Genomic DNA, 26,825 nt, shown 5'->3' on the forward strand with positions numbered 1-26,825 from the left:
GGTGAGGCTAAAGCACCCACCTTGGAATCCAGAACTCAAGAAAAACTGCATTCACAGGGTAAAGGAAAGGTTCCACTTTGACCTCATCTCCCTATCCTTCAGGCAGAGAAATGCCAGGGGCTCCCCCGCTACAGTTTCTCCAGTGGATAGAGGAGAGCCACAGGTAGACACGCAGCTTCCCCATATTCCAGGAAGCTCCCCAGGAAACACACTTAGGTACTGCCTCATGGGGGTCCCTAGGGGAGTCGGTGGCAGGGAGGGTAACAGGGGTAACCCTCAGAGTAACAGGGGTGTAGGTCTCGGCAGACGGTGCTCCTGTTGGCAATGTGGCCTGACCCCAGATCCAGACAACAGCTCTGCCCAACTGCAGACCCAAATCAGTGGCCCTGTCTGACCAGGGAGCTTGGTCAGCAGTTCTGCTCACTTTGGGTCCCAGTGGGTCCCAGTGACAAACCCCACTCGACGACCCCACCCAGATTGATAGCGAACCAAGTTGGCAGCTCCACTCAACTGCTGGACACGGCCTCCATCCCCGCCTGATCAGCGAGCCTGGCCAGAGGACTTGAGCATCTGTGGAGCCCATCCCACAGCCCTGCCCAGCTGTGGAGCATAATATCCACCCGTCTGCACGGCAGCCCAAAAAGCAACCTCAGGCACTCTTGGAGCCCAAGCCTACTGTAGTTCTCAACTGCTGAGCATAGCAAGTGGCCTCAGGCAGAGAGCCCTGCTAGCCAACTTGCCCAGTCACGGAGCATAGCCTGTGGCCCCACCCATCCAGGGAGCGTGGACAGCAAAGCCACCTAACTGTGCAGCACAGCCTCCAGCCACACCCAAGTGCAGAGTGCAGTGGGCAGCTCCACCCCACCAGGATGACGGCCAGAGAACTGGCCCAAGAGTGCAGCCCAGCCAGCTGCCTGCCCAGACTGAACCAAGTCCAGCCAGTGATACCATCTGGCTGGGGAGCTCGGCCTGGTAAACCTAGATTCATAAATTCTCAACAAAACACTAGCAACTCAAATTCAGCAGCATATTCAAAGCATTAAACACAACAACTAAGTGGGACTTATTCCTGGGATGCGAAGATGGGACAATATATGCAAATCAATGATTATGATAGAGTACATTAATAGAGTGAATCATAAAAAATCATGTGATCTTATCAACAGGTGCAGAGAAAGCATCTGACAAAATAGAACATCCTTTTATAACAGATTATAAACACTCAAAATTGGGTATAAAAGGGATATACCTCAACATAATAAAGATGTTTGACAGCTTTTCCTCTAAGATCAGGAATAATCAAGGATGCCCACTCTCACCACTCCTATTCAACACAGGGCTAGAAATATTAGCCAGAGCAATTAGGCAAGAAAGAGAATTAAAAGGAATCCAAATCAGGAAAGAAGCAAAATTATCTTTGTTTGCAGGTGACATGACCATATATTTAGTAAACTCTAAATACTCTACTAAAAAACTACTAGATCTATTAAATGAATTCAGTAAAGTTGCAAAATACACAATCAACATACAAAAATCTATTGTGTTTCTGGACACTAACAACAAACTATCTGAAAAAAGAAATCAAGAAAACAACCTATTCACAGTAGCATCAAAAACAATGAAGGACTTAGGAATAAATTTAAATGAGGTGAAAGATCTACACACTTCAAACTATAAGACAATGATAAAAGAAACTGAAGAAGATACAAATAAATGGAAATTCTTCTCATGTTCATGGATCAGAAGAATTAACATCATTAAAATATCCATACAATTCCTAGTGATCTATAGATTCAATGCAATACATATTAAAATTTCCATATTTTTCACAGAAATAGAGAAAAAAATCCTAAAATTTATGGAACCATAAAATATCCCAAAGAGCCAAAGCACTGTTGAGAAAGAAGAACAAGGTTGCAGGCATTGCACTTCCTGATTTCACGCTGCATTAGAAACTCTAGCAATCAAGCAGGATGGTACTGGCCTGAGACGCACAGATCAGTGGGATAGAATCTAGTGCCCAGGAACAAAGGCACACAGAAATAAATGTACAGTCCACTAGTACTTGACAAAGGAATCTAGAATGCTCATGGGGGGGAAAAGAATAGTCTTCAGTAAGTGGTGATGGGAAAACTGGACATCCATATGCAAAGGATGAACTTGAACCCCTATCTTACACAACTCACCAAAAATAATTTCATAAAGATTAAAGACGTAAATGTAAAATTTGAAACAATATCACTTCTAGAAGAAAACGGAGAAAAATCTCCTTGACCTCGGTCTCGGCAATGATATTTTGCAGAGGACACTAAAAGCCAAAGCAACAAAAGGAAAAAATAGACAAGTGAACAACATTAAGCTGAAAAGCTTCTGCATATTAAAAGAAACAATCAACAAAATGAAAAGGCAACCTGTGGAATAGGAGAAAATATTTACAAACCACATATCTGACAAGGGGTTAATATGTAAAACATATAAAGAACACATATAACGCAATAGAATAAAAAATCCATTAGAAACTTATCTTGACAATGGGCAGAGGACCTGAAAAGACATTTTTCAGAAAGTTATACTAATGGCCAACAGATACATAAAACGGTGTGCTCCAGATAATGAAGGTGTTTAGGAGTCAGGTTCTGAACCAGCTTGGGGAAACTTTCTTGAATTTAGTCTCAAGTGAGTTTGAGTTTCCTATGTGGGGAGCAGGAGATAGGAAATGAGGGAGGAAAATATAATCCTTGTAAGAACTTGCAGTGGGTCAAATGAAATAATGGCACCTTTTCTTTATTAAACTACCAAAAGAGACACTCAATGTGGCCACAGAAAATATAGAAGTGGTCATTTGTAGTTGGAAAAAGAAAGGTGATGGATTATGGAAAGCCCTGTGTGTTAGATGGAACAGTTTGGTTTTTATCTACCCTGGGGAAAAAAATGTGAAACCCTTAGTGATTACTAGAGCATTTTTGTTTTAGAAAGAACATTCTTGGGAAACATGTGAAGACAGAGAGAGACAAGACATGAGACTTCTGTCAAGAGGCAAGAAATCAGAAGACTGAATTAAGACAAGGGAAAACAAGGAAGAAGTTGCTAAATATTCTGGACCAGAGGACAGATGGATACAGGCCAGGAGGAAGAAGAATTCCCACATTGTTTACTGAATCTGCCACCCCTTTAAGTTTTTAGTACAGGAAATTGCAGCTAAATGGGAGACACCAACAAATTCACAGAATCAATGTAAGATCCCACACCTTCAACTTAACGAAAAAGGAATTGTCTGCACTTAAAAAAAAAAACACCAGAACATTACTTTTATTATGTAAACTATCAAATGTTTATTTAATTTCCATTTCAAATATTTTCAAGTAAAAATATGTACAAAAATATATATGCAAACAAAACTGAAGCAACTAGAAGCATGACAAGTATACATACACATTAACACAATGAAATTAAATTCAATGCAAAACTGAGTGACATCATATTGCACCAAAATGTATTCCATACAAAAAACATATGCATTGAGAGTTTCCACCAGATGAAATCACACTTATTTCATAGTATCTTACCACTTACACAAATAGCCCATAAACACCATCTGGCAGCGTGATTTCTGCACCAGAACTCTCCCCAGAAGGAAATCATTAAGCTGCAGAAAAATCCATTTTATTTCACACGACACATGCTGGTACAGGCATCGATGCCAGTGAACCCTAAGAAATGCAACACAATCCACAAATGAAAGTCCCTCTGCACCCTTTATATTCTCACTGTTACATATCTTTGTATTCCCAATTTGACTGGGATGTAGGTGCAGGAAAGGAGTTTTGCTTTTTAAGAATTTACCTATACAAGACGTGTAAAATTTGTATAAAATGTGCACGATCCCCTTTACCATGTTTCACCATCACAATGCCAAGGTGAAGAAACCCACCACAGATGAGGACCGTTCAGGAAACTGAGGCTCACTCCTCCTCAGCTGGACTTCTCCGTTGCCATATCTGAGATCACCAGGCCAAATCCAGCATTTCCCTGCCCAAGCCCCCCAGTTAGGGGAATGGTACAGAGTCGTAACAGAGGCATTCCAGATCCACATTAAGAAGTATACCTGGCCCATAAATTACCATTTAAGCACAGATCAAAGAGACAACTGCCAGCACAATCCCCCGAGGGACCCGACCACCGCTTTCCCACTGGGCTGAAATGATTCCATGGGAGCAAACTATGGATGCTTGACACAGACTATAAAAGGCATTTAAATACATTCATCTACAGTACCTAATGAGATGTTAATATGAACATATCAACACACATACAAATTGTTCTACCCCTTGATAACTGAAAAAGAAGTTATGGTGACCGAGTCAAACTTTTAACACAAAGCTCACTAAACCCATTTTCATAAAGTAAATGCAGATATACTTACTATAAAAAAACATAAAAGATTCATCATGAGATGAATTCTGAGTCAGTAACTAAAAACCATGTCTACCAGTGCACCACTACCACCTAATCCACTCTACAATAAGCAAAAACCTAGCTCTGTGAAATCTTGAGTCAAACCTTTATCAGAAAACTAGGACAAATTAAGTTTTCCCAGCATTCAGTCCAGGCGGCCGCATGGCTTGCCTTTCTCTGACTTGAGCTGACTACAAAGCCATAGGGAGCCAGCATTTAACATCAGGGAAACACAGCCACATGTCTGTTCCCCGGTTTGGCCTAGAGACACTCTATTTCAAGGCACGAAGCAATGCACTCTTACCACACAGGATGTTTATGTTTGCAATTCTCAAAACAGTTGGGAGGTACCACTGTAAACTCATCACTAGTGCGCTGCAACCAGTTTAGGAAGACAGAGAGATGGGGGGGGGGGGCAATACCTGTCTTCAAAATAACCAGCCATTTTGAACACAGGCATTGGCCCCAAATAGCCCAAAAGGAGATATGCAATTCTCTAAACATGAGTAATGTAAAAAGAAGACCCCAGTTTTCAAAATGTTAAGTATTAATACTTTAGTTCCAGAGTCATAGCAGTAGTAATAACATTCACAAAGGTAAACTATTAGGTTATTATAAATGTTTCTCCAAGGAAAGGATCAAAATAATCCCAGACTACTTAAAATTTTGGGAGGATTCTTGTGGTTTGTGTGATAAACATTACTAAATGTATTGTTCTTTGCTTCCAGAGCAATTAAAAAGTGCTATGTGGTAGTGTCTAAAATTATGAATATACACAGTAGTTTGATGTAGGCCAATTCTCTATAAGCATACATTCATTTGAAACAATCTATTTTATTTCTCCAAACTATTTTTCTACTTAAATATAATATTTTTCATATTACATTGGTCCGTAAATGGAAATTTGAAATGAAGGAGAAATGCTAGGGAAAAAGAGCTAAGAAATCCTCTGAAATCAGACAGTTCTAACCTGGACCCAGGGAACCACACTGCATTGCTTCCCACTATGAGATGAATGAGCTTCTGAGCATGCGCCAGAGAGCATGCGCTGGAGCCTGGACAGGAGTAAGTGAGGTCTAACTTCACAACCCAACCGGTACAGCTGTAACATCCAAAGACCCACTTACACAAGATACTATGCAAAATACCCTGTCACACAAGGTGCTCAAAATAATCACTGCTGCAAAAGAGATAACTGCATTAGTTTTTATTTTTCCTCTAGCTTTCAGAGTGGCCTGTAGAGGTGGCAATGAGAGGTCATAAGGATTCAGCGAGCAAGTCTTGAACCAATAAATTAAATCACTGGAAAGTCTTACTTTTAAAAAAAATCAGTAGTGTATATGTTGAGGGGGGGGGGGGAGTATGTTCACTTTCAAACCAGTGCATCTATTTTTGTACGGTGCTCACATGCCTAGTGCTCCACGGTTTCTTGAGAGGATGGTCACCTACAAAACCATTGAGGCGGTTACTGATGTTTTACACGTGTCCTTGGTCTACTCAGCTGAAAAACACTCATGTAACAGACAACTATCTGGGGACCATTACCATCCCCCAAGGATATTTAAAGGCTCTGGTACCAGAGAGGGGCAGGGGGCGGGCTACCAAGGAGGTAAACCTAAGTGGTAATTTCGCTCTGAGAATATCGGTAACTGTGTAAATTCACTCCTATCTTGAAGACATAATGCCAACAATTAGTACCAAGGGCATCACTGATTCATTCCAAAAGTCAGAGAAATGGCTCAAAGAGATCACGTTAATACCCTTGGAGGATGTAGAGAACAGTACCTCGCCACACGTGGAAAGCTGGCACGCTCTCTGGGAGGCCACGTGTTATGCCTTTGTGTATGTGTATCAAACCTGAAACTAGACTGAGCATTTCTCTTTTCACACAAACCACTATGAAAAATACAACAAAAAGAAGAAAGGGTTATTTCTTAAAAGTGACTGTTAAAATATCTCTTAAGTACAGTAAGAATACCACCTAGAGGTCACACTTTTAGGTGTTATATTGAGAAAGATTAAAAATGCCATTCAAGAGGAATTATCCTAAAAACATTTATGGGCAATAATTATTTTACCTGTACATTAATAATGTAAACAAAAGCAGTCAAAATGACTCATTCTCTACCCTAGTTAATAGCCACCAGGAGTTTGTAGGCAGTTAAATAATGACAGGCTTTAATTCTGACTTCCGTCAGAAAAGTCAAATGTAACTCTGTAAACATCATCTGCATCAACACACGGCATATCATGGGGTAAAATGAAGCAAGATTACAATTAAGTAAAATTAAATTTCATCTGCTCTCAAATCCCAAATCTCTCTACATTTCTTTCCAACCTAAAAAAAGAACTACAATTAGAATCCTATGTATTGTTTTTCTATCACTCAGAACTAACAAAAAAATGTCAAAGGTGAAACTTTCTCCTTACATACTACTTAATGTATATTATTAAAAAGCCACATATATAAATAATTCAATTAATTCACAACTTTATTTAAAAATATATTTTGGCCTTGGTTGGGTAGCTCAGTTGGTCAGAGAGTCGTACTGATACACCAAGGTAGCTGCTGGTTGGATCCCTGATCGGGGTACATACAAGAAGCAACCAAGGAATGCATAAGTGAGTGGACGACAAACCATTTTCTCTCTCTCCACTCTCCCTCCCTCCCTCCTTTTCTCTTTCTCTCACCCCCTCTTAAATCAATAAAAATAAAAAATACAGAGTTCAGCAAAAGTAATGCCATTGATGAGGTTGGGAGGGTAGGTGAGTGTCTCGCACGAGATGGACAGCAATTTGACCATTTCATCTAAAATGTCATAGGGAGTGCTTGAGTGTGGTATTGTTATGTTACAGAATGACAAACTTATGACTCTCTAATAAAAGATTTCATATAAATTACCAGCTCATAGAAAGGAGGTATTATTTGTGCTGGACTGTCTATATACTGTATGTGTGTGTATATATACACACACACACACAAATATACCCCAAGCTTATTTCTAACAGCAAAAGTAATGGAAATGTTTTACTTCAATCAAAGTGGTATTTGATTACATAGGGCCAGAAGTATATATAATTTTGCTGACTTTCTTCACGAAAACTAACACAAAATCCCTAATGCGAAATCAGGTCCAAGACCTTGGACGGGGCACGCCCCCAGGTGAGAGGCACCAAAGTCTTGGTTTCATGAGCTTGTTCAGATAGCCACCCTGGCGCAGCAGGCAATTAACTTTCACTATCTCTCCGACTACACTGCGTAACAAATGACACCCAAAATATCATTACCTCCAAACACACACTAGTTTCATTTCCTGCTACTCTGATCTTTGGCTTTCCATCCTTTCATAACCTACCTAATCATAAGTAGGTCAACTATAGGTCAAAGATGTCCCCTTTCTTAGTTATCATTCCATTTATCTCCAAATAAATGTAAAAACAGATAAATTAAAGTTTCCTGAAGACTGATAACCATTGGAAAAGAATTCTGTTGAGTGATGTAACTATACTCACGTTAAACTTCTGTTAGTGTCAAATAGCAATAGCGGAAAATATCTTACCAGACACATAAGACAGTCTGGAAATTTGCTTCGACATCGTTACTTTAGTGTCAGATATGCTGGCGCGCACCTCTCACGCACCCTGACCACCTGCCCTAAGTCTGCACCAGCAGCGTTGGCAGGAATCCGGTGGTAGGACAGCACACGTGTGCGTGCACACGCCTAACACGCGTGTGTGGCCCGGAGTCGGTGGGCATTTCTACACGATGCCATCCTGAGTAACAATGACAAACACTGACTCTCTGACGACAGAAACCCTGCGTCTTATCATGATGCACCCCCAAAATAAAGTGTAACTTAATATTCATCACTTTCTTAAAAACTTACTGACTGATTTTGTTTGGTTAAATGGTATTACAGTAGTATTAGAACTTCAATAATGAAAAATCATTTTGATAATGATGGGAAAAATAATAAATATGTATTCTACTTAGCCTGTACAATGATATATTGAAAGAGAAGCCAGTACCCAAAATAAGCTAATAAATAAAATGCGGAGCCCTCTGTGGGTATCAGCACATCAACCTCAGGAATCACCCAGCACCACACAAACCTCTCCACGTGACTTTACTTTTTTTAATCCTTACACACACACAAAAAATAATTCAAGAGGACTTTTCTGGTTTGGATTAAAAAATAGGAATGTGAAGGAAATTTACTTTTTGCCTCCAGCAACAACATGGTGGGAAGGCAGATGGACAAACAGACATGGGAGATAGAGACCACAGGTCGAATTTTGAAACCTTCTGGTAAAAGAAAAAAGAAAACCTTTTATGAATTTGCTTGAAGACCCAAACACTAGGTCTGGCTAAAAGATGTCAATCTTAGATTATAGTAAATGTTATCAAGAACAAAAATTGAAATTTGGAATTGCTTCAAATTATGAATTATCATTACTACTTTGGCCAACTGTCTGTAAACTCTAAATCTTCTCTTGATGATTTTAATCGGTGTAATTCTTTCTAAAATCCTTATTTTCAAATGGACAAAAAAATTAAAAGATGAAACACACTCTGGTTATGATGAAGTACTTATTTTTAGTCGTGTGTAAATAATAGGCAACAAATTGCATCGTGATACTACTCTCAGTAGAAAACTGCACAATATTTTCTGAGCCTAGCGTAACACCCGTCTGGATATACACATGCGTACACAATTTCTACTTCTTTCAGTGAATTTTTTATCAGTTATCTCTTCTGTGAGTAGAATGATAATTATGGTGAGGAAATTAATGACAAAGCCTAGATAGAGAGGTGGAAAATTTTTAGAAACATCGGTTGTGAATCTTATTGAGCAGTGACATTTCTTCCTCAATTTTTATGTAAATATACGTCTTTTCCTAATGGATCTGGACAGTTTTATCCAAAGAGGTATTTTAACAGAATATAGAATGTATAAAGGAAATGTACAACCTGTCAAAATCCATCACCATGTAAAAATAACTATGAAATTAAAAAAACTGTTCAGAATACCTGTCACTGCAGACACCCGAGTATAGGGTTGGGCATAACATTTGGGTACTTTCTTTCTTGGTGATTTCTGTCTTGTGTTGATATTGTAACTTGAAGACTTGAAAATGCACGTATTTAGATGCATTTATCAGGGTAAATTATTCATCAAACCGACGGTGGAGCTTACCAAACTGCTTGTTGCTTTGCTGTAAGAGAGGGCTCACATCCCTTCCTGATCAAACGGGCTGCTATAGAAATAACACGTAACCCAACCTCAGAGCTTCCCGATGACAAGTGAAAAAAACATCCTGACATAATAAATTCTCAAGTGTTTTTACTTAAACATAATTCCTGGATTTGTCCCATAAGCAACAGCTCCTAGAAGCTTTTCTTCAAAGTATTCATTAAAAAGTAGGCGTATCCCCTCTGTCCTTTGTTCAAAATGCTCTGAGAATCACCCCTTAAAAGGGGAGTGATACCTAAAGTTGGCAGCTGCAGGGAAGCAATGCAATGCCACATAAAAGAAATTTCTTTCTTTCCTCTGTTCATAATAATGATGTATGCTTTTTTTTTTCTTTCTCAAGATTAACAGAAAATACTTTTCACAGTATGGTCATCTCAACAATGTGAAAGTTGTTTTTACAAAACTCATAAATACAGAAAACATCCCAGTCTTTGTTTTTGAAGGTTCTTCACCGTGACATGTTACAGAGAAAGACCACTGAAGTAATTGGCCAGTCCACAGTCTTTTCCCCTTACCTCAACAGGCAGGTATCGGGACTCGAGGATCATGGGAACTCACGGTGCAGTTGCATATCAGCTTTCTATAACTACATGGAGTTAAAACTACATTTCTTGGGAACCACTTTGAATATGCTTAAAGATATGAATAGAAATAACTGATTCCTTTAGTCCATCACCCAAGTTGCAATCCTCTGGGTTTTCATAAAATGAACGTCCATATTTTGTTTCAGCCCTTGGGCAGAAGAAACACGGCCAAGGATAGATTACCAAGATTTCAAATGCATTAATTCATAATTTATGACAAGCTTCTTCTGGTACAACTTCCAGTATTATTTGTAATGTTCTGGTTATTCTGCCTACAAAGAAATAATGAAGAAAAATTAAAAAATGCAAAAAAATCAGAAATGCATAGAAAACAGAAAATTGTGAATTATTTTGGGTTGAATACTGAAAGTGCACAATTGCTAGTTCATAGAGCATGTTCAAGAATTATTTACTTCATTGGAATCCTATCATGCTCAATTAATGTGTCACTTCTATAACTTCCCATGATGACTTTCTCAGCAAGACTATGTTAATATTTTATATTAAATAAGAATTTTACTACGAATTGGGTAGCCGAAATATTTTGAGAGAATAGAATCAGGATATAAATAAATGTTCAAAAACATTTCATATTCAGTTTAAAATTGCTTTGTTTTTTCACCTATGAGATTATAATTAATTCCTCAGCAAAATCAGGAGAAGAATCAGAATAAAATTTCCAGTCTCAAACTTGTAGATTATCGAGCAAAACTGCTCATCTCCCAGGACCTCATTCGCCTCAGGAATTGACTTCAGCAAGATCAAGGGCTAAGAGGTCCTAACGCTCATCACCCAGTTAAAAAACAAAAAGAAGGAAAAGCGACAAACTGAAGAAAATAGCTCCGGAAAAGCTCTAGACAACAAAAAAGCAGCAAAAACCTGGCAGAGCTCAAACCGCAAGGATGGCCACACAGCTAAGAGAGCATTTTGCCCACGTCGCCCTGCCCCCCAGCAGACCTGAGGACGGTCCCCAGCAGGAGCCTCACCACTGAGGACAGCCGCAGCTCTTGCTGGGGAGGGCTCCCCGGGCTTCAGCAGGCTGATCCCCCCAAATGAGCAGCCTGGAGGCCCACTCACTCTGAATCTATTCCCAGATGCTTGATCTGTTGCTGAGGAGAGAGCTGCCCTTGGGCCCCTGGCGGATGCTATGTCCCACTCACGGGTGCTCAGTGCCACGGCACCTTACCATGCGAGAGATCTGAGATGCCACTGCTCTTTGCCCAGCTCAGCCCCAGGACACGCTTTTCCCACCAGGACGTGGGCAGCCCCCCTGCTCCGGAGCCCTGCCCCCTGGGTCCATAGTCACACTTGGGCTGCCACTACTGGGCTATGCTGCTGCCGCCCAGCCCTCCCCTTGCCCCACCCTTGGCCAAGACTCTGAACTGTCTTTGCTGAGATGGCTCTTGCTGCCCCAAACCCTGCCCCTGGGCCTCAGTTCCCACCATTGCCAGGGGCACTGCCACTACCGCAAGCCTCACTCCCCAGGTGGTTCAAGACGTAGACCCATCAAAATACCAGAAAAACCCAGGAGCAGATGGTTTCAGTGGTGAATTGTACCAAACACAAAGAAAAAACAGCAACACATCTCAAAGTGTTCAAAGAACGTAAAGAAGCGGGAACACTCCCAAACTCATTTTACAAGGCAACATTGCCCTGAAACCAGTCAGACAAAGACACTACAAGAAAGGAAAAGTACAGACCAATATCTTTGATGAGTATAGATGCAACAATTCTCAGCAAAATATTAGCAAACCAAATTCAAGAACACATTAAAGGATCATTCACCATGACTGAGTGAGATTTATCTCAGAAATGTAAGGCTGACTCATCATAGTACTGGAAGTCCTAGCCAGAGCAATTAGGCAGAAAAAGAAATAAAAGGCATCCATATCAGAAAGAAAGAAGTAAAATCATCTGTTCACTGATGACATCTTACATAAGAATAGAATAAGAAAGATATCTCATGTTCCAAGGTTGGGCGCATTAGTATTATGAAAATGTCCATATGATCCAGTGTAACCCTACTCACAATCCCAATGGCATTTCTAAAATACATAGAAAAACCATCATAAAATTTGTTTGGAACCACAAAAGACTCCGAATAACCAAAGTTACACTGAGTAAGAACAAAGGTGGAAGCATCACAATTCCTCATTTCGAGCTATGTTACAAAACGATAGCAAACAAAACAGTATGGTACAAAAATAGGCATATAGATTAGTAGAACAAAAGAGAACTGACACATAACCCCCATATATAGCTAATTAACTTCTTTTTGACAAGGACACCAAAAGCACACAATAGGGAAAGGACAGAAAACAGGATACCTACATGCAAAAGAAAGAAACTGGAGCCCTACCTTACACCGCCCACATAAATTAACTTGAAATGGAGCAAAGATTTAAATGTAAGACCTGCAACCACAACACTTCTAAAAGAAAACACAGAAAAAAATGATCCTCGACATCGGTCTAGGTGATGGTTTCTTGATTTAGTCAACAAAGCACAAGCAATAAAAATTAAAGCAAACGTGACTACATTAAACCAAACAGCTTCTGCACAGCAAAGAAAACAGTAAGTTGAAAAGACAACATACATAATAGGAAAAAATGTTAGCAAAGCATATATCTAAAATACAGGGTTTGGCACAAATAACGACCCTTTTGTATTACAAAATCATAAGCATGTAATTCAGTAACATAACAATGTCACACTCAAACACGCCACATGACATTTTAGGTGAAATGGTCAAATTGCTGTCCATCTCGTGTGAGACATTCACGTACTCTACCAACCACACTGAAACAAGCCTTACTTCTGCCAGACCCTGTATATGAAGAATTTGGGTAACTCAATAGAAGAAAAACAAAATAATCCAATGTAAAAAAAAAAAGGGTAAAAATCCTAAATAGGCACTTTCCAAAGAAGACAAACAAATGGCCAACATATATATAAACAGTAGTTCGACATCACTAACCATCAGAAAAATGCAAAACAAAACCACAGTGAGATGTCACCTTACGCATGTTACGACTCAATGGATGGTACTGTTACCATGCAGTTCACGGACTAGACTCATCTGCAGTCTGCACTCCAAGTGGCACAGACACGGTGAAAGGTACCAGGGTTCCCAATGACTACATGGAATATAGAGGCCTGTTGGCCTGGAACATTCAAATCAGACACTCACATAAGAGAGGCAATAAAAAGAAACGCATATTCTTAAAAAAATGACAAGAGATGGCAATGATGGCAAGGATGTGAAGGAAAGGGAACCCTTACAAGTATATACTGTTGGTGGCAATGTAAACTGGACCAGCCATTGTGGAAACCAGTAGGGGGGTCCTTGAAATACTAAAAATAGAACTACCGTATGACCCAGCAATCCTACTCATGCGAAGAAACTGAAACCAGTATCTCGAAGAGACAGCTGCACACTCATGTTCACTGAAGCATTATTCACAATAGCCAAGATTTGGAAATAGCCCAAGTGTTCATCAACAAGTGAACTGATAAAGAAGATGTGATACACACATATGCACACAATGGAATATTATTTAACCATGAGAGAGAAGGAAGCCCTGCCATTTGCGACAATCTGGGTGGACCATGAAGACATTGTGCTAATACAGGTAAGTCGGGCAGAGAAAGACAAATACTGTACGCAGTAACTTCTACGTGGAATCTAAAGACCTGAACTTGTACAGAGTAGAATGTTGAGGATGAGGGGCCGCGGAGGGGGGCCTGGGGGATGCCGTTTAAGGGTGCAAACTGACAACTACTAAGTGACTTCTGGATATCTCATGTACAGCATAGTGACTATAGTTGACACACTGTATTATAAAAGTTGCTCAGAGACCGAATCTTAGCTGTTCCCAACATAAAAAGGAAGTGACAACTACATGACATGATAGAGGCATTAGCTAAAGCTACTGCAGTAATCACACTGCGATACACAAATGTACTGTATCAAACCAACATACTGCACCCTTTAACTCACACAATGCTACATGTTGATTACGTCTCAATGAAAATAAATTAACTTAAAAGAGAAGAATGAGAGACTCGGTCCAGGTCCATTGGTTCTTAAAGTATACTCCGCAGAGAAGCTGACATGTTAGAAAGGCATCTTGAGCCCCATCCCGGACATACTGAACCGGAAACTGAACGTAGGGTCCAGAAATCTGTTTCTCTGATAGAGACCTAACTGTAGGAGCCCCTGGGCAAGGTCATTTTATCTCGGCAGTCCTAGAACTTGTGACTCCAGTTTCCCGGGACAGTAGCTCTTGTCCACCTCTTATCTTAGTCATCAGTCCCCGCAGAAACTCTTCAAACTGCTTGCGGCCCCGTCTAGCGTCTAGAGTCTTCCTCTGAGAGTCCCACATCATCTTTCATCCAGACGCACAGTCTTCCTCCTCGCTTACGACGTCTTACCTGGAACAAGTCCCTTCCAAGTAATATTTAATACCACTAAAAACGTTTGTTTTTTTCATCCTTCACTTTGTAACAGTTGTTTTCCCCCAAAGTCATTTTCCTCAGCACCTCATTTTATAATATCCCTCACTTACACAGGGCACCGTTCTGGCAAAAGGGAGACTCTGTAAATGTTTCTTACGTAGACTGTACTCTGCCGCAGCCCATTCTACACTGAAATGCACCTGAAGCACAAGGGAACACTCAAGAGCATATGGACCCATTACGGGAAAGGGAAATGGTAAAATCATCCTAGAAAAGCAAACTGCAGAAAAGTGCCGATCAACAGTAGGAAGATGTGGCTTTATAGGCACAGAAGGAGGTACAGCCATCAGAAAGGGTGAAACCAGAGGCCTTAGCATCTGCCATGGTCAAGTGCAAAGCAGTTCAGTTAAACTGACACCCTTCCCAGCCCTTCCTTCCTCCCTGGAGAAGTCTGCTGGAGCTCCCTGAACTATCTCCACGCCTGCCCCATGCACGCGCGTGTGTGTCTATTCACGGATTTATCTACGGCGATTTTCCTTTTCTTTAATAACTGACTTTCATACGCAGCATCTGCTTCTTCCTGTTCCACACAGAAGCCTCTCCAAGTGCGTGTCTGCATTCTGAGACCACCAGTCTTTTGTTTTCTTAGACATCTCGCCTGCCCAGGCCACAGCGCTACATCTGGTCCTGACAAAGAGATAGCAACCTACAGACCCTGCTGGTTTCCTACAAGTGTGACGTTTCCTTCCTGAATGTTCACTCACTCTGGGGCTTCCATTCAGTTGCACATCTGGGGCTGAAGAATCTCCTTTCGGGTTCCGTACTCCCAGTCCTTTCTCCTCTTCCACGCCCATTCAGTCCTGTGTCTCCTGTGACTTCCTTACGCTCTCTCGGAACCTCAGGATTTGGAGAAATGTCCATCATCGGAAGGAGGTTGGGGCGGAGTGACTGGTTTTGGCTCTGAGTCGCTGTCCTTTCCACACCAACATTTTCTTCTAGTCAGGGGTGTCCAACTCACTTCACCGAGGGACACATCAGCCTCGCGGTTGCCTTCAAAGGGCCAAATGTAATTTTAGGGCTGTAAAAATGTACCTGCTCCTTGACAGTTAAGTGAGAGCTTGGCGCTGCCGCCAGGTAGAAACAAGGTGTCAGGCTGGATAAAACAAGGTGGGGGGCTGGATTTGGCCCACGGGCCTTGAGTTTGCCACCTCTGTTCTCGGTCATCTACAGCCTTGTGCTCAGAGAGAGGCTCAGAGAGCCACTCCACAGGCTCAGGGAAGCCTCCAAGGAAGCTGCCTGCTCGCCCAGGGAAGCCCAGGGGTGGCATTCAGCGACATCCACACTTATACAAGTCCTTTGGCTTCACGGGATAAACAACCCCGTGATACTATTTCTTTAAATGAGGTGGAGCCAGTGTGTCTGCTTTGGGTGTCTGCGGTCACGACAAGCTACAAGGCCAAACAGCAAAGGTCCCGGTTTCAGTCTCACTGCTCCTGGTCAGCAGGTGTCCTGCAACCAGTGGAAACGACAGCGGACCTGACGGAATCGGATTCACCAGCCACGCCTGGTACAAGCCCAGGACCTATACAGCCAGAAGTCGTGAAATATTAGCGCAAAATCTTCTCCAGACGTCGGGACAAGAAAAATAGTATGTACTTCCTTCCCAAAAAGGCCCGAGCCCCTTTTCCTCTGGATGGTCTCATCTGGGCCCCAGGGGAATGTATTCAAGCTGCACGGGCCACACGTGCAGCACCGCGGTCCCCGGTCCTCGGGAAGCACGGAGCCACTCGCTGGGAGGTGTCATCAGTGAGTCCCAGCAGCCTGGGACTTTGGGGCTCTGCACTTGTCACCATCCACGCAGACGGGTACATTCTGTGGGGCTGCACAGTACGAGTCTTTATCACCAAAGACTGTGTTCACCTGCAGCTGTCCTCCCAGTCTCGCCCTGAGCAAGAGGCACCAACTTCCAGCCATGCCGCTCCCTCTCCGCGGGACGGGGTCGGGCTCAGAGATCCCAGCAGGCACGGAAAGCGGCTGCCCGCAGCCTGGCCGGGTCTGCCGGCCTCGGTACCCCCAGGTGTCTGAGCGTGTCGGCAGGATGCCTGCCCTGCTCTCCCCGGGTGAGAAGCCCATGTGCCTATAAATACACACAGATAAACAGCCCGACAAAGGAAGCGCTCTGTCACAGACGGCAGGGAAAAGCTTCCTGGGTGCCTAACTGTTCCCCCCAGAGCCCATTCTCTTTCCGCCCTAGGAACGCGATGGGGCATAACGTGGTTCAATACTGGCATCCTGTGGCCGGAGAAGTGCACCCGCTCCCTGACAGCCTCACATCTCGGGTTCACAACACTCCCTGGCTGTCTGGGCTGAGCGGCCTCTCGCCATTTCCTGACAGCTGTGCAGTGACCTTGAGTGTTTTATGGACGCGCCCTCAGGGGCATGCGTTCTGATAAACCATCCTTTCACCCGGCTAATGGGTTCGTGTGTATCAAGGTGAGAATAAAGGCTAATACTCAGGCTAAAGAATGTTACCCAGCAAGACAATCTGATATTAAATTACTGAATGAACTACTCCAAGCAGAGGCTCTCTGGTCTTGAAGTTCACGCAGGGTTTGTCTCTAGCAACAAGGAGGTGTTTGCGGGGAGCGAGGCCTTCCGGTTCAGGACTCTGCTGCTCTGTCGGCCTGTGTGTGAGCGTTTTGTTTTGGCCAAAGGCTAGGGAAATACTTGCTATTGCAGCAATAAATACTGTGGAATTTTTTTTTGTTTTATTACAAGAACGCTGCCCAAGAGGAAAATCAAACAAAATCGAGGAAGGACTTCCAAGGCAGCTATAAAGACAAAGGGTGGCAATGAGTGCAGATTCGAGGCAGGACTGCCACGCAGTCCTGGTGAGGCTCAGTGGCATTTCTGAGAACCGAATCACCACTGTGGGACTGCTGCATTGCCGTTACTCTCACAAACGGCCACCACTAAATCTGGAGTCCTTGGAGATGTTCAGAACATCATTAGAGACAGAAAAATAACCCCAAACGTTGGAAGTACAATAGCGGGGAAACACATCACAGAAAGACCAAGCACAGAACACAGTAGCAGGCATGCACTGACCAAAAGAACGGTACAAAATGCATACATGTTAGCAAAAGGAAAGAAGTCTCACAGCAGGCTGACTACAAGCGGGAGGAACAAAACGCCTACTAAGTGGGAGCAAACAAGCAATTGTCTCCGACTCCAGGGTTGCTGGCTCCTTCATGCTAGGGGCCCTTGGTTTTCCGTGGTACTCCAGGGTCTCACCGTCTCCACCAGGACCTGAGACAGACCCCAGTCTCTCAGTGATGAGCATTAATCTGTCCCGGACACTGGTAATGAGGAGAGCAACCCTCATGCTCTTGAACAAGAATTACTTTTTTCCTTCAGAATTGTGTTGCCTACCACTGAGAAAACATAACTACAAATACTCTACAGAAAACTAATGTGATCCAACAAGAAATAGAGATTAAATACTCTGCTAGGTGTGCCTGTGTTAGCCTTAAAGGACCTAACTTGTATAGGAACGCTTCTTCAGGGAATCCCGTTGCCAACTAGGAAACAAAGTTCAATATAAACAGGACAAACGAGGTCTAAAGCTACCAAACACCAATTAAAAGCTAATAAGGAGAAATTGTAGCAAAACTCTAATTTCATGTCCTGGTTTCTAAATGAGTTCACAGGGCACATTGGAGATTCAATAGATGCACCAAGTTGGGGTTTATTTAATTTTATTTTTAGTAACAATTTTACCAGAAATCTCTCTGAACGTTTTGCTGAACTTTTAAAAATTAATTACGGTAAAGTAAGAAACTGAAACAAATGAGAACAAAAGTTCTTTTCTCAACTCACCAACAAGAACGTATCTGCTTCCCTGGCTGTACTTTTCACCCCTGTCTCTCCTCCCCCAGGCACCCAATCTAGAAAAATCATGGGGTTTGCAGTCCAGCAGATGCAGACTCAAATCCTAGCTCAAAGGTTTGACTCCTGTAGACTCGGGAATGAAACCGCCCCTCCCCGAGGCCTGGTTTCCCCGCCTGGGTGCAGGAATAATCCTGCCTCACCCACGGATCTCATGGAGGACCGGAAGGGACGATGACCTAAGGAAAAGCTGTCCCTTAGCAGAGCCCGGGACAGAAGGTTGGGCTTTCCACAGAGGCTGTACCTAAGCACCGTTCCTACTATTGACCTACTAGTCTCTCCTCCTCCAACTTACCTGCTGACCAAGCTCTGAGGGTCTTTCCTCTTCAGCATCTTCCCCCTGCCCTTGGACCCTGCTGCAGTGGCCTGTTTTGGACCCTTCCCACTCTCATAGGGATTACTGTGGTGACAACCGACAACCCCTGTGCTCTGCCTTCACCCTCGAGTCCCTCAAAGCCATCCTCTCTGTCCCCCAGATGACGTTTCTAAAACACAAACCTGCCTGAGCGTGAATTCTAGCTCTTCTACCTAATATCTACATGACTTGCAACAAGTTATGTGAATTCCACCACGCTATAACTCAAAGTCCATAAAACAGTAATAATAATTTTCCCACCTCAGAAGGTTTTTAAAGATTCGGGTCATATTTGTGCTAATATATGGAATCACACAATACATGGGAGCTGGGATTCTTCTCTTCCTTTTCTGGCTGGTCTTTGGCCCTGGCGAGCCTTGCCACGCCTATGAGGTAGGGTGGTGCTATCATCAGGGATTGTAGGCCGCTGCCTAACCTCCCACCAAATCTGAAGCTCTCATGTAGGAGCCTGTTATGATATAGAATCACTAAGCTGCATTCAACCCAGAATAAAATAAGTAGTCTACTAAAGGACTCAGGACAGCAACTAGGCCATTTTCAGAACTGCTGGTAAACTTCTCCCTACAAAAGCTACAAGAAGGGACTAAGCCGCCCAACTAAACACGATGCTGAAAGGACTGCGGCTGCTCCCTAACATGCTTCTTGCTTTTCCTTCTTCCAGATCCTGGGTGAAACACAATGACGTGTTCAAGCTAGCACCTGTCCCATGAACGCTTTTTAACGTTAAGGCGTGTGCATCATGCATGTACACATAGGTGGGTTTTCTACAACGCGGTCTCTGAAAACGTTCTGAAACTGCTTAAAAGGCTTACCGGACATTCTTCTAAACCACCTGGGCTTCTTGTCCCATATGATGAAAAGATAGTACGCAGGCACCCCCGTCAGCGTGATGACGAAGCCAATCCCCGTGCTGAACGGGTCCGAGTAAAGCGAAAGGGCGACCATGAAGAAACACGTGAAGGAGAACAACGCTGGGACAAACAGCGGCACCTGCAACGCAGCACAGGAGCAAGTCACTTCCGGCAGACGCAGGAGACGCACGGCGCTGCACGGCGCCCCGTGATGAGAACGTCAGCCACGTACCTGGGTCACACGCTGGTCACATGACCAGGTGACGGGCACCATTCTCCCTCACCTTAGTAGCCGCATCTCTTTAAAGGGGCACAGTGAATGTATTAAACATACTCGCTTAATTTTTTTTTTAAACCTTAGGATAGAATAAAATCTAAGGATAAATGAATACGTGTCATTACAGGAGTTGTGTTTGAGTTTTTTTCCCAGCTAAGTATCACTCTAATCTCTGGTTTAAATATGAAAAGATGGGCTTTTTGGTAATTATGATTAGAATCCATTTTAATATGGGGCCAAGACCATGGGCTGCTAGTTACGTGTTAAATCCGTTCAGGGAACATTGATTTTCTGTTGGAGACGCACAGTCAGAAACGGCAAGAACAAAACAGGCCAGCTCCTACTCAACCGCCAATGAAGATGTTGCTAGGATTAGGCAGTGAATATAATTAGCAACAAATTCTAACAATGCGACTGACAACCTTATCTGTTATAAACAGTGAGGACAAATCAATCTGTGCAGGTTCAAGGCCGCAGGGGGTGAGTAGCATGTTCTTCAGCCCTCTCTAAAGGATGCTTAGTTATGGTTAATGTGCTTCGATTAAGTGTTAGGTTCACACATCTTCACTTTCCCTTTATAGTTTACATATTTATTCCTTCCATAGTGTATAATGTAGAAAAAGAGCAATGTAAGGAATCATAACCCTTAAAAATACTTAAAAAGCCTATTTGGTAAGGAAGCATCCTTTTTTGAGTTTTAATAAGTAATACGATGTATATGTACCTGCCTCACTCTCTCTGGCTGGCTGTCTGCAAATATTCAGCGTAAAGACAGATCAAAGTCTCCCGTACTTTGAATTCATCAGGTCATTGGACACACCGTGAAACAGCAGCACAACAAACCTCTTAATACCACCTCTTTTCAAAAGTATGACCAAGTTCGGTACATTACATTTTAAAAAAAAAGTGATGACCTCTTTGTCAAGCTGAACTCAATCCACTCTGAGGGCACTACCGGCCAGCGTTAACCACTTTCCGGGACAGGATGGGGCCCCCACCCCAGTGCTCCATCCCCAAGGAGCGGGGGAGGACTAGGCATCGGGAGAAAGACCCACGTGAGCCCATCCGGGTGGCCGAGCTTACCTTGAAAGGACGATGCATATCCGGGCGTTTGTAGCGGAGATAAATCAGCCCGGCCACCGCCAGCCCAATGAAAAGCCATCTGGCAAAGCTGAGGAAGTTCAGGAGGCTGTATAGGTCGGCGGAGAAGAGCATCACGACTGTCAGAGGGTACTGGGGAGGGGACAGAAACCGAGCTGGGTGAGTCAGAGGGAACACGGGCGAGGCCGGCAGTAGTAACAGGCCATCCTGCCATCTTTTCCAATGATCGTTTACACTGGCAAAGTGCCACGGCGGGCAGATGCTACCCTCCTGCCCGGGTTCTGCCTGAACGTCTCTCTCTGTACACCAGTAACAACATGCGAAGGCCATCCTCACGACCCGGTATTCAGAAGGAATTTCATAGGGACTTTTGGTTTTTAGTTGCTTTTCCATCTGACGGGAGAGGCTGAGTTTTCAAAGTCGTTCTCAATGGCTCAAAATGGGAAGACCCAGAGAGACCGAGGTGACTGATAAATAACAAATTACAAAAATCAAAAGCGCACCCTATTGGAAACTGCAGAAAGCCCTGCCAGGGAGGTTTGCGGGGCTCCTGGCGGTGCACGGATGAGGCACAGCCACTGCTAGGGGGCGCTGTCGTGCCCAGAAGGCAAAGCGGTCACCTTTCCTTCCTCCCGGCTCCGGCTCCCCCTGTACTCGCCACGAGTGACCCTCCACACCGCAGGGAAGACCAGCCCAGCCAGTCTCCACAGCTGCGCATACCAAGGACAGCCTGACTGATAGCCGATAGCCGCAGCTCAAAACAAAAGCCCTCTTCACAGAATAGTACACTCTGTTCCCACAAGTGACCATTACCTTCCAGATGCCTCCCGGAGAGCACTGTGTACTTTACAAAGAAATTTCAAGGAAATGTTTTGAAACTAATTAAATGCATGGGCCGGGGGAGGGGTATCTCAATGCAGTCTATCTGTGGTGCTCCTGACTGCGGATTCCATTTGAGAAAAATGTTACAAAATGGTAGGTAAAAGTGACTCTCGCGTGGCCTGTGGGTATTGGAAGACTTTTACCCTTACACAGTCTTCCTTATCCCACGTTTCACACTCTTCTCTGCATAAAGAATCCTACAGCTCAGACTTAAGGGTTGGTGCTTTTAGTTCTCCCCTTGCTCTCAAATGTCTCACTTTTAACCATGACATCACTGCACTGTCTAGGATTTCATGCTTTCCCCCCCCCTATAATTTTGTGTGCATTTCATTATAAGGAGCCTAAGAGGAGACATCTGCATCATTCTGGACTGTGGTTTTTAGCTCCACTCTCAGTACTTGGAATTGGGACTTACTACTCTGCACCCTTTTCTGCGAGGTCCTGTATTAATAACAGGAATCAAGCTAACTTATTTCCCCCAGACCTCAGAAATTTCTACACATGAAAAAAAAGTGATGCAGTTATTGCCGCATTGCATCAAACCTGCATCAGGAATACTGAGTCAAGGGAAGCAGTGGAGACACCCTGCCCCCCAACCCCCTCCCAGATGTGCATAGGGCCGATCTTGCAATGCATGAGAAAGGAAAGCACTCTCTAAAGTCTGGTGCAACATCCTCTTTGCTAACCTGTGATCTGAGGTTCTATCTAGAGAAAGTTGTTAATATGCATTACCAAAACAATAACAGCTGGCAGAGGAGTGTGCTTGCGGACATGAATCATGGAGAGGATTTCCGGAAGGTGACCCTCTCGAGACGCAACATAGAATAACCTGATGGGAGAGAAATGGGGGTGGAGTTGACTGTAGAGCTGATCAACGGTTGCAGAGGGAAAGATCCCAGAAAGCTCAGAGAAAACATGCATCTCTTTTCATACCAAATGCTCTGAACGTTTTTTAGGTGATTACTCCGATTTCACTTTTCAGATAAGATGGAGAACATCGTGAGAAACCTGACTTACAATTGAATAACAATCTGCCAACGTATCATATATTCTTCCTTGAGAAGAAACAAAGCAGCACCTGACTCAGCATCGCTCTCGCCACATGTAAACAGCTGATGACGAATTTCGTTCTAGGTTCCCGGTATTGTAGGTGTGCTGTCTACCCAATTCAACCCAACACACACACACACACACACACACACACACACGAATAAAGGAAACCTCATTTAAAATGGAGGTGGGAAGCTCTGAAAGCAGAGCTTGACAGGAAGATGCTTTTTGACCACCTCAGCAGGAGAAAAGCCATTTTCCTCCTCGCCCGGCAATAACCCAGCTGGTGAGAAGCCACAACATCCCTGCACTGCCTCCCGCTCTTCCAAGGGCCTTGCCTTCCGATCAAAACCGCTCCTCCCTGCTCCCTCCTTTCCTCTATAAAAGCAAGCCCCTCTCCTTTGTTCTCTGCACTTGCCTATGGTTTTGCTACAGTTTGCTGTTCAGAACTGCAGCTCCTCTGCTCCTCCCGAATAAGCTCATTCCCCCGGTAAACATCTGGCTGTTCTGTTTCTAAGGATGACAACACATCTCACATTCATATTTATCTGATTGGGTTTTCATCTGATGTTATTAAAACAAAAGGGACTTCTGCATCAAAGAAAGCAATAGGGATACAGATGGGGTGGTGATTTCTGGTGTCTTTTACTTTACTTTTTCTCTTGTCACCTTTAGAGAAACAACAGATTTTATCACCAGAAATAAAAGAGCTGTTGCTAGACTCTGTAGACATTCTATTAAAAAAAAGCAGCGTGCCCAGCTTCAGGCTGGCTGTAAGTGGAGGAGCAGTGCCCTCTACTGGGCAGAATAAGAAATGGCGTTGATACTTGGATGAAGACTTCCATCCGGCATGTCCCTTTAAAAACAACAGATGTGGACGCTCTGTTTCGTTGTAAAGTTATCCTTATCCCATCCAGCCTCAGAAACAGAAATACATTTCTGGAAATGCTTGAACTCACTCACCTGGAGACAGCAAATACACCACCATTCATGGAGCCAAAGCAGGTGAGGGCGACGAAGACCGGAACCGCTAAGGAGAAATTTCCCAGTAGCCGTTCAGCAAAGGTCTAGTGAAAGACAGAACAACGCAAATTAATGCTTTCCCAGAAAGTGGAATAAAATGGAACAACTTATACCTGACTTGCTCTAGGACTTTCTATTAGCCTGGTGATACGTCTATGTTTTATAATCCTTCTCTTCGGTTAGTGTCAGACTAACTCTGTGGACAATAATAAAAATCGGGACAACAGTCCCGGGCATTGTGTGTTGCAAAGTCTCAGGCAAAGGTCTACACAAGCACCTGTTCTCTACTTTCAAAAAGTGATGATGCATGTACTGAATGTATCTTTACCAGCTACGGCCAAAATCTTCCATCATTCTGATAAATGGAAAAAGCTCCTTCAGAAATTCTGCTCTTGGTGACAGAAATCCCTTTGCATACACCTTCTCTCTAGCCAAGAAAGCCACATTTTGACAGTAAAGCACCAATGTACACAGAGAAGCATGCTGGAATCTTGTTTCTTATATAAACCCCACCATTATGACATACAAGAGTGGCAGGGAAAAAATGACTTAATTATTTACATCCTATCTATGCGATGCTCTAAAAATCTTTCGTTCAGAGTAAGCATATCAGCTGAATCTGCTTATCAAACCGGCCCCTTCATCTCAATTATCCAGCCATTTCTTCTGTGGTTTCCTATAAAAAGGCTAGAATGCAAGTCCAAGTCCAAGTCCGAAGTCAAGCCAGAGAAAATACAAGAGATGAACAAGCAATTTCCTTTATGCCACAGCATAAAGGGTGTATTTTCCGAAATAAAAATAAAGTGGGATTCTTTACATGCCCTGATGCATCTGGGGCCATGTCCTCAAAGGACCACATTACACTCACAGAGCAAGAGCGACCCTCCGTCTGGTATGAAGAGACGACCCCGCCCCCACGTCAGTCAGGGCATCTGCCGGAACGTACAGCAGTGGCTGAGTCTTGCATTAAACACAGTCACTCCTCACACGTTCGCATGAAATGAGATCATGGGAAGTTCCCTGTGGAAGTTGCTGATATGAGCTGGTAGGGACTATTTTTAAAGGAATTGACATCTAATAATGGGAAGTTATTTTTCCCCCTTGATTGTTGTGAGGTCATGAATAAAGGCTCTCTGACTACCTAAATTTTTATACAAAATAAAAGTCTGGGTCACAGAACAACAAACCCATTAACATGCCCTTTTGGAGCATCGATGGTCTGACCTCTAATAAATCTGGAAAATGTATAATTCTGAGTATCTACTCTTTGCAAGTTAAAATGCACATTAGCATCTTTACTATTCTGAGATGTACTTGGCAATGATATCTATTTAGCCTTCAATAACTCAGTATTCCCCCAAATTAATAATACCCCAGGACTAGTATTCAAAAGGATACACTAGAAGAAACAAACATTAATGGGCAATTAGGACCTTCTTAAAGTGTACTTGGGGAAAATGTTTGAAAAGTTTGCCAACAGGAAACAGTACAACATGAACGCAATCGGCACAACAGAAATGTTTTTTTAAAAACAATTCAGGGACTGCCCACCTGTCCTTAAAGACATGTTGGAAGAACAACGCCTCTATTTGATGTACATGCGTGGACATGTGTTTCCATGCATGTACATACGGAAATATTTTACATGAAGTTAACACCCCAGAGAAACCATATGGGACTTTCACTGTGTCAGTTCAGAGGAACGTGCTAAGGTGTGCTCTAAAATTTTGAATACTCATTATCATTCAGGTCAGGAAAAGATGACTGAATTTCAAAACCCCTTTCTGCTGGAAGGAGCTGCTATAAAACGGCAACAACTCCTTAACCTACGTCCAGGCCGGCGCGCCCCCCCACTTGGACTCACTACGGCCACCGCCTCGGACTGCAAGAGCTCCTCGGCGCTGATGGTCGTGAAGTAAGCCACGTTGGTCAGCACGTAGCCCACGGTGACGATGGCCATGGATATGCAGATGGCAAGGGGGACGGTTCTGAAACGCACAATGGAATCGCTTATTAGCCATCTTTTGCAAGTCATTTTCTAAAACCAAAGAAGATAACAAGTGAGTTCAAACAAAAAAAATGAAATGGCACGTGTGATAATCATAGGCTGTCGGGTGGACATGAGTGCTTCACCAGGGTTCCCCGGTAATGCGACACCATCCGTGGGTGCAGACACTTCGGGTGTCTTGTCCCCAGCTCCACCCCAGAGCAGGTGGGTCTGTGTCCGAGTCTCGTGCTCCATACAGAGCACGCGTCCCCTGGGAGGCTTGTTAAAACACAGACCACCGAGCCATCTCCGAATGCCTGACTCAGTAGGCTCTGCATTTCCAACTACTTCCCAGTGCTGCCGGTACTGCTGGCCAGGGGACCACATATGGAGAACCGTGGTCCCCTATGGCCCTAACACCAGTTCACGGCTTCCACGCCTTTCTGACACTGGTCCCCCACAGGGTGTCTCAGGTGCAGGGGATTTTCCCCTCCAGTAGCTTCCCTTACAGCAAATAATGCTTCCAAAGTCCTTTTGGAAGTGCGAGAGCAAGACATGGCTATCCATACCTTTCTAAG

General features: G+C 43.5%; 1 protein-coding gene across 4 annotated transcripts in view; it reads right to left on the reverse strand.

Annotated features, from left to right (window-relative positions):
- Positions 1-3,408: 3,408 nt before the first annotated feature.
- SLC7A11 (solute carrier family 7 member 11) overlaps positions 3,409-26,825 on the reverse strand; it is a 75,428-nt gene continuing 52,011 nt past the window's right edge. Inside the window, exons 7-12 of one of the 4 annotated variants that reach the window (XM_053658706.1) lie at positions 26,125-26,248; positions 24,201-24,304; positions 22,920-23,016; positions 21,288-21,393; positions 19,889-20,066; positions 3,409-10,566 (exon numbers count right to left, since the gene is read on the reverse strand). In XM_053658706.1, the coding sequence (XP_053514681.1) occupies positions 19,900-20,066; positions 21,288-21,393; positions 22,920-23,016; positions 24,201-24,304; positions 26,125-26,248 (598 nt within the window). In that variant the 3' untranslated portion in view covers positions 3,409-10,566; positions 19,889-19,899. Of the gene's footprint in view, positions 10,567-12,649; positions 12,726-19,888; positions 20,067-21,287; positions 21,438-22,919; positions 23,017-24,200; positions 24,305-26,124; positions 26,249-26,825 lie in introns of those variants that run through there. The other 3 variants (XM_037126168.2, XM_053658707.1, XM_053658705.1) reach the window with 3 other exon arrangements.

The sequence above is a fragment of the Artibeus jamaicensis genome, unplaced genomic scaffold, assembly GCF_021234435.1.
Source record: "Artibeus jamaicensis isolate MK-2021 breed Jamaican fruit bat unplaced genomic scaffold, CSHL_Jam_final scaffold_537, whole genome shotgun sequence".
NCBI classification, from domain to species: Eukaryota; Metazoa; Chordata; class Mammalia; order Chiroptera; family Phyllostomidae; genus Artibeus; species Artibeus jamaicensis.